This window comes from Taeniopygia guttata, chromosome 3 (genome assembly GCF_048771995.1).
Source record: "Taeniopygia guttata chromosome 3, bTaeGut7.mat, whole genome shotgun sequence".
Classification (NCBI taxonomy): domain Eukaryota; kingdom Metazoa; phylum Chordata; class Aves; order Passeriformes; family Estrildidae; genus Taeniopygia; species Taeniopygia guttata.
In genome coordinates, this window is record NC_133027.1 from 90836840 (window position 1) to 90849944 (window position 13105).

The 13105-nt window shown below is 45.8% G+C and overlaps 1 protein-coding gene across 4 annotated transcripts in view; it reads right to left on the reverse strand.

Annotated features, from left to right (window-relative positions):
- HAO1 (hydroxyacid oxidase 1) overlaps window positions 1–13105 on the reverse strand; it is a 44405-nt gene that overhangs the window by 24481 nt on the left and 6819 nt on the right. For all 4 annotated transcript variants that reach the window (XM_072927406.1, XM_072927407.1, XM_072927408.1 and 1 more), the window contains 2 exons: window positions 8740–8891; window positions 2013–2268 (listed from right to left, as the gene is read on the reverse strand). In XM_072927406.1, the coding sequence (XP_072783507.1) occupies window positions 2013–2268; window positions 8740–8891 (408 nt within the window). The remainder of the gene's footprint in view (window positions 1–2012; window positions 2269–8739; window positions 8892–13105) is intronic.

Consider the following 13105-nt stretch of genomic DNA (forward strand, 5'->3'; position numbering starts at 1 on the left):
CAAGATCTAGCTTTTCAGCTGTTAGTTTGTGGAGGGTGGGGTGCCCAGAGAAAAACAGAACCATGGATAAGATTATATAAATAACTGTTGTTTTTCTTGGCCTGCAAAATGCAGATCAACACTTGGATGAATGTTGCCTTACATACATTTCAGAGCACAATGGCACCTTGTTGTTGCTTTGAAACTTTGTTGAAAACCCGAAGCCAAGAAAAAGTTATCACATAAATGAGCAGAGCCCCGCACTAGGAGAATTTCACCGTGGCCTCTGCAACAAAGTGCTGCCCGAGCAGCACTTGGGAATCTGCAGTGATTAATTGGAACCTTTAAGGATTACTCCCATTTCTCCTGATTTCATCCTGTTCACTCGAAACCTTGTTATATTTGGGCAGGTGGGGTCAAAGTGCTTCAGAAACGCTCTCCCTCTTTCCTCAAATGTCTTTGGGTTGTTGGACTCATGTTCAAGAACTCCTCAACCCCAGACATTAAAATTCTATTGCCCCTAAAAATTAAGCTATTTTCATAATTGCTTAACTTTATCTTTCAGAGTAAAACGTCAGTGTATATTGATAATGTGGAAAACACAGATCTCTAGCACGATTACAACATAGGGCACACACCTACCAGTGTGGTACATTTTCATGTGAGTTTCATTAGGGCTTTTTGCTTTCCTCCTAAAACTGTACTTTAACTGAGAAATCAGGGTGGAGTTCAAGTTGCTCTGTCAACTTCCATCTCTTAGCTGCAAGTACAAGTGCACAGAGGAGAGCCAGCACCCCAAGCTCTGGAGGGGTTTTTGCCAGCGAGTTAGAGAATCAGATCTACTGCAGAACCCCATGGCTTATCTTCCTTTTGAATGGTATGGAAATTAAGAAAAACCTCTGGATGTGACTCTTGCTAAGTACGTGTTACATACAATGTGTGTATAGTATAACACAACAGTCTTTGGAGACATAGAAAGAACAATTCAATTTAATTGATAATATTCAAAATTAGCTTTCACCCAGAGCTCACCTCAAAGTTTATCTGCTTCAAAATACATTAAGCTGTCTTTTTTTTTTTTTTCCCTCTGTCTCTCCATTTTTGTGTTCATTTCCATGCTCTAAATAATTCTAATATGTGCCATGATAGACTGTGGTTGTTAGCAAGACCTACATGCAACAAGAACCTTGCAAGATTTTTACCTTCAAGTCCTGGATATCCCAGCAAGTAAATATTCTTCCAGCCAGTCCTTGGCTGCTAGAACTGTGCCAGCAGTTCAGCACATGTTTATCAGGGGAGCCTCTACAGTCTATCAATTTGTATTTACAAAAGGCCAGGCAAATCACCCTTGAGCACCATTGCAAAGTTTAAATTCTGGTTTAACTCTGTTAAAATTGAATTCCTCATCGGCCCTGCAGTAGGGAGGAACTAGATTTAGTGCTGAAGTCAATCATGATGCCACAAATTCTGAGACACATAAAATGTCCCAAAACACACTGTGGGGTAAAAAATTTCCTCATGGAGAATTTAGTAAGACTGATACCCACATGTTTCTGTATTGGAGTAAAAGAAGAGTTGCAGTTGCTTGAAAAGGGGCTCTGCAGTCAGTAGCAACAAGGCCCTGGACACAGAGCGGTGTCATAGGACAACACAGAAGGAAGCATAACATCTTTTGGAAGGGACTTTTGGCCCACTAAGTCTAGACCCCTTTCAGAGCCCAGCCAATTCTGCTGCTGGATCCCAGATCACCATCAGTGCAAGTCACTCCAGGCTCTGCCCTGTTTGAAGATAGCCAAGAACACATTTCCATCTGCATAAAGAAATGCCCTGTGTCACTTCAGCAGCCTGCAGCCTCACACTGCATCTTTTACAGAGGGCAAAGAGCCAGGAAAGCTTTGTTTTGACCCAAAGCAGATCCCAGCCCAAGCAGACACACACAGCTCCACAGAGCCCTTCCCCAGGACAAATTTCTCCCCCAGCAGCCCATGGTGGCAGCGGCACTGGCCTGGTCCCACGGCGGGCAGCAGAGGTACCTGAGGTGCGGGGGCAGCTGGAACTTGTTGCGCACATCGGCAAGGCGCCGGCCGAGGTACGGGGTGTCCACGGTGACGAAGATCCCTCGGTAGCCGGCTCTCTCGGCGCGCCTCACCAGAGACTCTGTCACCTGCCGGTCCTTGTACACGTAGAGCTGCAGCCAGTGAAGGCCAGCCGGGGCTGCCTCGGCCACCTCCTCAATGGAGGACGTGGCCCAGGAGCTCAGCATCATCCCTGTCCCCATGGCCTGGCAGGCTGGAGGAACACAAAGCAAGATTCTCTATACAGGAGCATTCAAATAAATGCATTTAAGGCTTCCAGCTTTTTGGATGTTGCCACGTGCCTCCCAAAAATCACCCTCTTCACCAGCTAACCTCATACAGATTTGTTTTCGTGAATCTATCACTTATTCTTTTTGGAGTAATCTGTCACTAATTGTAAAATAAAGGAAAAACATGCTGTAAAACTCAGAAATATTATAGAAAGCCTTGTTTTTCTCGGTCTACCACAGTATGCATATTTTTAATGTAAATGGACCTCTGTTTCAAGACGTCATCCCCAGCCCATGGAGGAATTAAAAAGTGGTCTTTATGACAACATTTTATTAAATAAGGATTACAAGCCTCTTGGAGTAGAAACTTATGAACAGCTTATTCAAACAAATTGGTTACACCCTCCCAGGGCCACTAGCCAGTTTTCCCTCACTGGAAATACAGCAGCAATCACCCAAACCTCTCTAGTTTGTAACCATCCCGTTCCTCTCCTTTAAATTACTGGACATAGTTCCCTCTACATTGGGAATGTTGCAAACCCAGGAACTGCAAACCTCCCACGTCAGGTAAGGGAGAAATGTTAATGTTATGGTTCAATCTGCCTTTAGGTATTCATTTATTTCCATTTTTTCCTTTTATTCCCAAGTCTACCTCTATTGCAAAAGCAAAAATTTAGTTAGAAACTGCACAGTAAAATGTTTTTGGCAAAGAGAAGATATAAATCATGGGATATCACCATATCCTTTCAACTTAGCTGCACATGTAGCAACAGGGAAAAAGTGTTTTTCTCTCATTTAAGATTAGGTTTAAGCAGTTTGGTTCAATGAATATTCAGCCATCCCAAACGGGGTTATGGCATTTTCATACAAGCATGCTCACAAAATTCCCCTCGTCTCTTCTGTAAAGTTCACAGCTCTCTGGTGAAGCACCAGCTGAACACACACAGTTTAGATCTCTCAGGCAAATCCAAAGTTCACAGACAAAAGTTTTCAAAGTTTCAAAAATTCCCAGTTCCAGTTTTGGTTGATCTGTGCTTGATCTTGATCATTTTAAAGCTTATTTTGACAATTTTCTTGACTTCTAAAACCATGAGATACAGAGGCCTGAAGTGCTGCCAGGTTTGGTTGGGCTTTTTTTCTACTTCAAATTAGGTTTCTCTAAAAATACACTCCAATGTCTCACACATTTAGCTGCAGTTGAAGAAAACAGAAGCAATTCATTTCCTATAACAACCATATTTTACACTTCACTTTTGGGGTGCTGCAAATTATTTTTTATTTCAAATCAGTCCTACTACAGCCATATTCCCACAGGATGCTCTTGCTGCAATATGTGACATTTGCCAGAGTTTAAGCATGAGATGTTTTTGTAAACCAGCCTTTCCTCATGCTATTGCATGATTGCTTTTAGTTGCTTGTTTTTTACAGTTTTTTTTCCGGGTCTTCTTTTAATCCTGAACATTGCCCAAAGGACACATTCACACTTGTACACTCAGGCTCCTGTTGGGCTCTGTGACAGTGCAGACAGCACAGTAGTAACCACATACAGGGAGCTGGAATCACAGAAAGGTAAAGAATATCTCTTCTTCATCCCTAATCCAAACCTGCCCTCTGGCAGTTTGAAGCCATTCACTCTTGGGCAACTCAACTGAAGTATTTTATGTAGCAACACATAGGACAGGATGTACTTGGGAGCTCCAGTGGGGACAGAGCAGTAACCTTTTTTTAGCCTTTTTTTCATCCTGAAGCCTCAGAGCATCCTCCCCCCATCTGGTGGGGCATCACTTCCTTACGTGGTTTGGTAAGGGTTTGGAATTTGTCCCTGTGGGCAGCTCAGAGGAAGAATACTTCAGGGAGGGCACTGGAGAGGAGCCCAGTTCAAGCTTGCAGATTTTGTTGGAGTTACCTTGTATGGGAATGGGAACTGCTTTTTTCCTCTAGCTGGGCAAATTCCCATAATTTCCCTTTTAGAGGCATCTCTAAAGCCCAGCAGTCAAACTGCCTCACTGCAGGCATTTTTCCCTGAATCCAGTGAATCCACTGTCCCCAAGCTAAGGGCCAGAGGACATTCTTTGGGATCAGCATGATGTCCTTTTGGCATAGTGGTATTTCTCAGGAGCAGCAGCCGTGTTCTTGGAGTTACATCTCCCAAGAAACAGAATTGTGTAAAGAACTCCACGTTGCTCTCTTGACAAACCAGACTTGGCTGAGAGATCCCTGTCAGCCTCTCCTCCCTCAGCCCTTAACAAACCCTGCGTGCGAGCAGTGCCTGCCATCCTCCCATTGACACAACATGTTTTGTCAGCTGTATAAGAAGGCTGGAGGGAAAGGGACACGTGGCCAAAATAGATCTGGGACCTGCCTGACGTGCCAGGCTGCTTGGGAACACTTGCAGCACTTAGTCCCGCGGCCACGCTGCTCTCCAGGGGAAATCCAGGTCAGGTCAGGCCAGGCCACACTGTCCCATGTGAATATTGTCTTCTCCATGACTGTGGATTGACATTAATTTTTGTATCTCAAAATTAACCTCATCTTTCAATTACCACATAGGTAAGAGGTGGGTGTAAAGTCCTGCTGCTTTCACTGTGGCTGAGTACAAAATGTAATAAATGGAAAAATTCATTCTTCCCAGTCACAACCATGTCTGATGGGCAGAAGAACCCCAAATTTCAGTGCTCAGTTTCACAGAGAGAAAAAGCACAGTAGCAGCCTGTTAAGAGCCAAAGGAACAAAGGTGTTGCTCCCTTGCTAGTGGGAATGACAGAACTGCCAGAAACTTGGCTAAAACAGGGGGACTAAAACAGCTTTCCAGTCAATACTCCTGTGCTCCATTTGGCAAAGCAAACGGTGCGGTCAAGTCACAGGTGATGGTGAAACCCTTCCTGCATCAGCAGCAGCCTGGAGAGGGGTTTGAGTGTGGCTGCAGAGGGCAAACACAAAAACTTCAGCCCTGAGCAACTGTCAGTGACAGTTCTCAAAAGACCTGGCCAGGAACACAGTCAGGTTCTCAGCCTGATTTTCAGCCATTCATGGAGGAGCCAGGCACTGAAATGCTGCTGTGAGGTGAAAACATAGGAATTTAAACTACTCATTAAGTGCAATATGGAATAAGCAGAAATATAAACACAAATTTCAATAAAATAATGCTACAGATCTGTTCATCATCAATTAAGGTTGCAAAAAACTTCTATTTCTTGCTGAGCAGCTGGACGGTGCATAAAATTTTGAGTCAGTGTACTTGAGGTGGGTCCTGTTGACATGGGGATCACGTTAGTTTGCAAGCACAGCATGAAGGCAGGGTGGCAAATGGATGCTTTGGCATGGAGGAAGAGTGAATCTGCTGATGGACAAGCAAGAAAAAAAGATCCCATAGAATCAGAAGGATTCTATTGAAAACTGTTTAGAGAGCAACCTTTTGCTCTTTAGTGGCTAAGATTATTCATCAAATTTGGCAAATATTTTTAGTCAAAGAGGTTGAAATTGGAGTGGGAAGGATGAGAAAAAAACACCTAAGTCAAAATGTCATGTGTTGATCTTTTCAAAATGGAAATGTTTTCTCCTGAGCTGACACTTTTGTTTCAAAACAGAACTATAGCTAAAACTATTAGCCAGTAGGAAAATGAAATAAAACATTATGTTTTGGATCAAATGAAACATTTCAGTTAGTCCAAAACAATTTTCCTCCCAATTTTTCAGTCTCTACTGAACAGAAAATCCATTCTTTGGAAAATTGCCACATACACTGATGAGCTACAACTAAAATGCCAGTGAATATACTTGAAGGAAGACCTAGAAAAACTGGGACAACTGCCAAGGTGCATGAAATTGTTTCAAGGACAAGAGAGCTTTCTCTGTAAGGAAGGACTCCTGCTACTTTCAGACAAATGTCAGAGAAAACTGAGGAGCAACCTTATTACAACCTGCATAGACTTCTTTAAAATTTTATTTATTATTTTAAAGTCTAGCTAACAGGAGTGCACGTAAATCCAACACCTGGATTTGAGGCTGTGCAAGGTTTGACCATGACGGCAATTTATTCTGCTCAGAGTGGGGTCACCTAACCTTTGGAATAACTTACATTGTGTTGGCTGGCCTGTCACCAGCAACTCTTAAAATGACAACTGGATGTTTTTCCTAGAAAAGATTCTTTACTCATGCAAAAGAACTGCCCATGAAGGAGTGTTTCAGGTGAGCTGATGGACCCTGCCCTGTTCTGGGAAGGTGCACACACCTCTCCACCAGCTTGGTTGCTGTGGCAGAGCATCCCTCAGGAAGCAGCAGCCCCCAAAACCCTGACAAGCCCCAGAGCAAGAAGTTGTGAGGGCAGGGAGTTCTAAGAGACACCATGACATGCCCTTGTCCCCAGAAGGGACATTTACCCTACAGCACGTGGGCAAACCTGCCGGGAGAACAGAGCAGCTTCATACAAGACGCTGTCGCTCCAGGAAATTCCTCAAGCATTGTCCTCAAAACACCAGAAGTTCAGAGAAGGAGCTGTCATTGCTCTCTTCATCACCCTGCTCTGCAGGGCAGCACGGTGTGTACCAGGATTATCCCTTGGGGTTCAAGGCCAGCCAGGCAGGCTCGTGGCACACAGGGAGGCTCCTGTGGGAGCTGCTCTGCTCCAACACGAGCCAGTGCACTGGCTGGGAAGGGGCAGGACTCAGGCCACACTGTGCTTCTCAAGGATCATGACCGCAGCAGAGGCACCACCCCAAACAGCACTTCCTGCACACCTGAGCCAAGAAAAGCCAAGCTTATGGAGCACGCCAGGCTTTGCAGAAGCCACAAAACTATGGGTCAGACCTCCTTGGCTTGTGCAAACTGGTGCAGCTGAAGCTGAAATAAAGCAACCAACCAACCAAGTTTGCTCACTTAAACTCTATGCTACCTCTGGAACAGAAGAGAAGTTGGATGTGGCAAACCCCCGATCCTGAGTGTCCCAAGTTTAAGAAAACCCTTAAACCAAATGTGTACTTTACAGCTAATTCCTATCATCTTTTAAGGTCAAACCAAAAACTTGGCACTGAGTGCCCCACTCCATCTCTAACAGCATAAAACCAAAGCCATTTTTAACTCCCCCAAATGCCAATGCAATGGGTGTGATTTTAATACTGCCCCCCTTTGAAAGCAATTAAAAATTCACCAGCTCCAATGGTAAGTTTTCTGGACCTCACATTCCAACTGGTGCCAGTACACCGAGCTGTCCCAGCTTGAAAACCCAGGAACACCAAATGCAAAAATCACGTGTTAAAGTTTGAAAATGTGGTACCCAGCCTTATTGTACCACTCAACTTTGCATGCCATTGTGGATTTATGCCTTAAAATGTGGCTGGGCTGCAGCATCAGTGGGAATTTTTGCTAAGAAACATCCTGAATTTTGTGTTTCAAATCTCGCTCTCACCATGGCATTAATATGTTTGCACTTAATGTTTCAGAGTTTTCTCCTTGCACAACCTGGCCCAGAAATGATCCACGGGAGCTGCCAAAGGATGGGACAGCACTAGGGCGTCCTTCCCAAACCGATCCGAGGTGCTGGAGTGCCATCGCGTGGAGTGCACTGGCACTTGCAAACAGAGAAAACAGCGTCGGCTTCCAAATAAAGCTCTTGGGAAGGGGAAAAGCGCGGCCCCAAACATGCTGTAAAATTGGAGAGGTGTGTTTTTCAAAGATAATGCTGGAGCTGTGCTGTAGCCCACCCCCGTGCACATCACAGCTCCCACTGCAGGGCTGAGAATTCGACTTGCTTCACACCAGCGTCTGCTGCAGTGGGCATGGAAACGCTGTCAGATGAATAACCAAACCATGCACAGGATTATTTCTTTTTTACATATCACCTACTTAGGTGTTGTACTCTCTTCCTTTCAGCACAGAAGCACTGAAATGCTTAGTCCACACCTCTTCCTCAGATTTGGTGCCATTCTACAGCTGGAGTTAAAGGAGTAGGTAACAGTTCCCCATCTGAATTCTGGTTAATATCCTTTTGAGCTGCAGCCTCTGTGCTGGCAACATCTTTGTGCAGCTTCTAGCCCAGAGGGGCCCTTATCTCACTGCCTCCCTGGGATGCTCTCAAAAAGCTCTCTTCCAAGCAAGGGTTTTTCCCAGGCAAACAAAGGCCTCTAGAAGTTAGATGAATTTCTAGACTCAAACCTCTAATGGGCAAAATGTTGTTGTGACAATGTTTACAGTTACATAGAATGTATAGATAGGTAGAGAGATGTTTTCAATTTTATATGTGACAAATTATTCCCCTCTTGCATCCTTCCTTTCCCCCGCCCAGTTTTATGGAGAGGGAAACCACACTCGGACGAGTGAAACGGTAGAAAACAAAAGCGAGAAGCAGCCCGGTTACCCCGAGCAGCAGCTCAAACCCTCGCAGGAGCGAGGAGCCCAGCCGGGATGCCCAGGCAGGCACTGCCCCACCCTGTCCCTCCCCATGCCGCGGCAGCGCTCACCTCGGGCGGTCGCCGTCTCTCCGTGGGGGTGAGCCATGCGCTGCATCGCCGTGGCGGCCACGCACACGGGCATGGTGACCCTCTGGCCCAGGACAGAGGTGGACAGGTCCATCACTGACACGTCCCTGAGCACCCGCGGGTACAGCTTCCACCTGGCACACACACAGATACACTGAATTTCAAACGGCTGCAGCACTGCAGGAATTCACAGCTCCCACTGGGCAGAAGGTTTTTCTGTTGTCAGTGGGGCTGGAGCAGAATCCCACTGCGCCATCCAGAGCTGCAGCAAAACCCCTGCAGAGACAAAACCTGGAGGGACCAAAGAGCAGTGAGGGTGAAAGAAGCAAAGACCCCTTGAACATTTTTGGCTGGTATTGTTTGAAAGGAAAGAGAGGAGCTGTAACACAATGAGGTTCGTGGTGAGTCTCAGCCCCCTGAAAGCCTCGGGGCAGAACTGGGTGCCAGATGCTGTGTGCAAATGGGGAAAGTCATCAGCCACCCTCAGTTATCCCTTCCACGGACTAGGGAACCAACAGACACGGGATTATTGGTAACACAAGCCTGGCCTGCGGGCTTGGAACTACCTTTTCCAAACCAGAGCAAACTAAACCACACTTAACCTGAAAATACAGTTTACTGCAGCCAGGCTGGACACCATGTCTGCACACACATAAATTTACCCTTTTTTTCCTCCTACACACAGAACAGCATCAGAAGACCACAATCCCTATTACAGGATCAACTAAACACCATAACATCCAAAGTTTTATGCGGAAAGTTGCATTCCTGGGGATACCTGTGCCATGGGACTTGTCCCCATCATCCAAGTATCCAGGTATTGTCACAGCACTGCCACCACTAGAAGCCAAAAGAGGGGGTGCAACACCTGGGGCTGCCTCTTGTGAGCTCAGCCAGGCCAGTCTCCCTGCAAGCACCACTCTCTCACAGAGGCCTCCATCTCTCCAAAAGGGCTCCCACAGCTCCTGAGTTGTAATTACAGAGAAGAATTTAAAATGTATGGTCTAATACTGCTGAACTTGAGCAACTGCTCTGCACCAGAATGCTTGAGACTGATAATATTATAATTACCAGCAGAGAGAGAAAACCACAGCCACTGCTACCCTATGACAGGGAGTAGGGATGAGCTTGAGCTTGTGTATTAAAATGAAAATTCAGGGGGGAAAAGACAAAATCTGTTTTATAGAAAGATCAAGATACATTTTCCCAAAAAGCCTGGGGCAGAGCCAGGATGAGACCCACATTTCTGAAGGCCTGGAGCTTGGGGCCGTGCCAGCTCTCCAGGAAGTGCTCCCCAGGGAGGACAGTTATGATGCTTGGAAGGAGATGTGTGGCTGTAGAAGTCAGCTGTGCTACTCAGTGCCAAGACACACATGGCAGGAACGTCTCCTCACGCTTGTTTTCATGCCATTGCAACAGTTTGTTATTTTTCAGGGGAGGATGGGCTGAGGGTGGGACAAAGAAAACATTACTTCTTTCTCCCTCCTTTTTTCCTAATCCTCATTCCAAAGGCTTTCACTCTGCCCTGAGGTATCTTTTCTCAGCAAAGAAAGAAAACAAAAATCCATTTGTAACCTTGCTCATTTATACAGTCAGACCCAAGAGCATAAAGGATGTGAAGCATCTCCCTCTTCTGCCGGGCTCCTGGTTTCTCAAATTGGTACCTGCCACTGCCATCTCACAGCCGGCCTGTGAGGGTCAGTCCTGAGGTACCATCCCTGTGGTGCTTTTGGCTGGGAAGAGAAACAGGAAGAGCCAAAATCCTCCCAGCAGTGCATGCAAGAAAAATTATGCAGTCCCGAGCAGAGATCCTTGACCAGGTCACATCCTCTCAACAAACATCCAGTCAGATGGGTGCTGCTGACCCAGAACTGAGTGCTCCCACAAAAACACCAAGCAGGTTCACTAGCTGAGCATCATCATCCTTTAATGAAACCTGCTCTTGCTTTGGAAACTCAGGTGTTTCCAACTCTGAGTTTGACAGACACTTTAAACCAGGTGTTGTCTGGACAGGGAAGTGCCCTTCACAGCAGCAAGGAAACCTCAGAGGCAGCATTTCTCCATCACCAGGGCATACATTCATTTGGCTGCACACAGCACCTGCTTCCTCCAAGTCCTTCAGTGAAACATTTCCTGCATATTTTGGAAAAAACTTGGATTTTTTTTTTTTTTCATTCATCACCCACATCTTTTTTCCAGCCAAGTCCACGCTCATGTGCTGCAATCAGCAACTGAGAGTGAATGCATCCTTCTTCCCAGCTGGAAGCGGGAGGTGCCACAGTGGGGAAGGCATCGAGCACTCCCAATTTAGGCAGCTTCAGCTAAAAGCTGTTTTGAAGGAAGGATTAAAGGGAAGGAAGGGGGATTAATCTTTTGGGTTTCTTCCTTTTTTCTCCATGCTCAAAAAAATTTCTGATTGTAAATTAACTTGCAGTGGGGTGAGAAGGAAGCACTGGATGCTTTCAGCCAGGAAAAACATTAATATTTTCAAACTGCACCGTATTTTCAAGCAGCTCCTCTTGTTCCTCTCCTGTGTTGTCCCAAATCCCCTCTTGCTGCAGGTCAAGAAGCACATTTGGGAAAATACACATTGCTCAGGCCAAAGCCTCCATCCTAAACCCAATCCAGTTTGCTGCCCTTCTGTCTTCTACAGCCCCACTTCCCTCCAGAAGGGGCAGGGGCTGGTGCTATGCCAGGTTAAGCATCAGCTGCTTTTCCTTGGGAAAAATTATCTTCCCTCCCAGCATGTCTTGCCATCCACACTCTTTTCACAGTGCAGTGGGAATCCGAGGTGAAAGACATCACAACAACACAACTAAATTATTATTCCATCCTTTCCTTTTCTCCCCCTGAACTTCACAGACTTGTCTGACTCAGTCCCACCATCAGCCTTGCTTTTCTAACCAGTGATTAAATTACTTCTGTGGCCATTTTAATGCCTTTAATTGCTATAAAGTAACACCACGTTTGCAGAAAGCCTGCATTGGCACTGCTGAAGCAGCAGCTGCTTTTCCTTGCACATGACCGAACAAGGCAGCTTCTCCCAAGGCCTCCAGGAATTCTGTGGCAGGGCCGATTAGCAGGAGCCTGCTCCACATCCCCCCTCCCTGGCATTCCCAGAGGGGAGACTCCAGACTGATTTCCTGAATGCCATCAAGCTAAAGGCGTCCCGACCTTGTCACAAAAATCTCTTCTCCATTCAGGCCCCTCATTTCTGTGACAACTCGAGAGGGGATTTCAGCTCCAGACAGGGCTGAGAGGGCACTCAGCATTCCGGGATGCAGAACAAACCTAAGGAGAAGGCACTACAGCAAATGGCATATGCTCTGCTGTCCCAAATCACCCTTTCTGGCCTTAATGCCTCACTTCTGCCGGGGCCATTTGAGAACTATGAATAAAAAATACTTTTCTGGCCTCAGCAGGAACACACTGATGTCGACATCAGAGTGCTGGTTCTTCCCTCAGTCCCAGAAGAGCTGGGGGAAAGTTGATGTACCTGGTGTTAAACTCATCTTAAACACTGTCCTTGTGGAGGCAGTTTGTTCTCTGGTATCTGATTACACAAAGCACCTCAAGGTCAAAAGGCCAAGACATTAATTTTATAATCCAATGAGTATCAATTGTGCTGCTACAAAAATTGCATTATGTGTTCCAAAGATACTGCAGGATCCAATAGCACAACCACCCATTAGGGTTAGTTTTTAATAACAATAGTGTTATATGTAATAAAGAAAATTCACACCTGTAGAGTGATATGTATGTAATATTTGATATTATTAAGAAAATGTGCAAGTCGGCACTGGGGGTTGTCTCACACATGTAGAAACTGGTCCCTCATAAAACCTCATTTACAAGTTAATACATGTAGCCCATCCGGAGATGGGTCATTTCTCAAAGTGATCCAGGAGCTTCCAAGCAATGATCATCCTGGCAAGACCCAAGATTGGAATCACTGGAACCCTCCAGGGTGATACATCTGAATACCGTATTCCCTGTAACTGCATCAGGAGGACCCATCACTTCCCGGACACCGGATTGTTCAGCTCAACACAGAAAAAAGAGACTTTATGAATATATGGGACTTTGAATGGAAAGAAAAGGCTGATTGCCGAAATCCCGGCCTCGAGCAAAATCATCCCTATGAAAACTGCTTGTACCAAGAGGGTGGTGTGTGGCATAGGAGACCCTCTGCTGGAACGGTCAAACCTGTGACCCACCCAGCGCCAATCCCAGGCTCAGCACTGTCCTTTTCCTTGTGGCTGGTTCAGATAGAATTCGATCGCTATAATAAAATTGTTATTTTTATTTTTAATTTGGCTGCGTCCATTTTTACCTATAACAAGAGTAA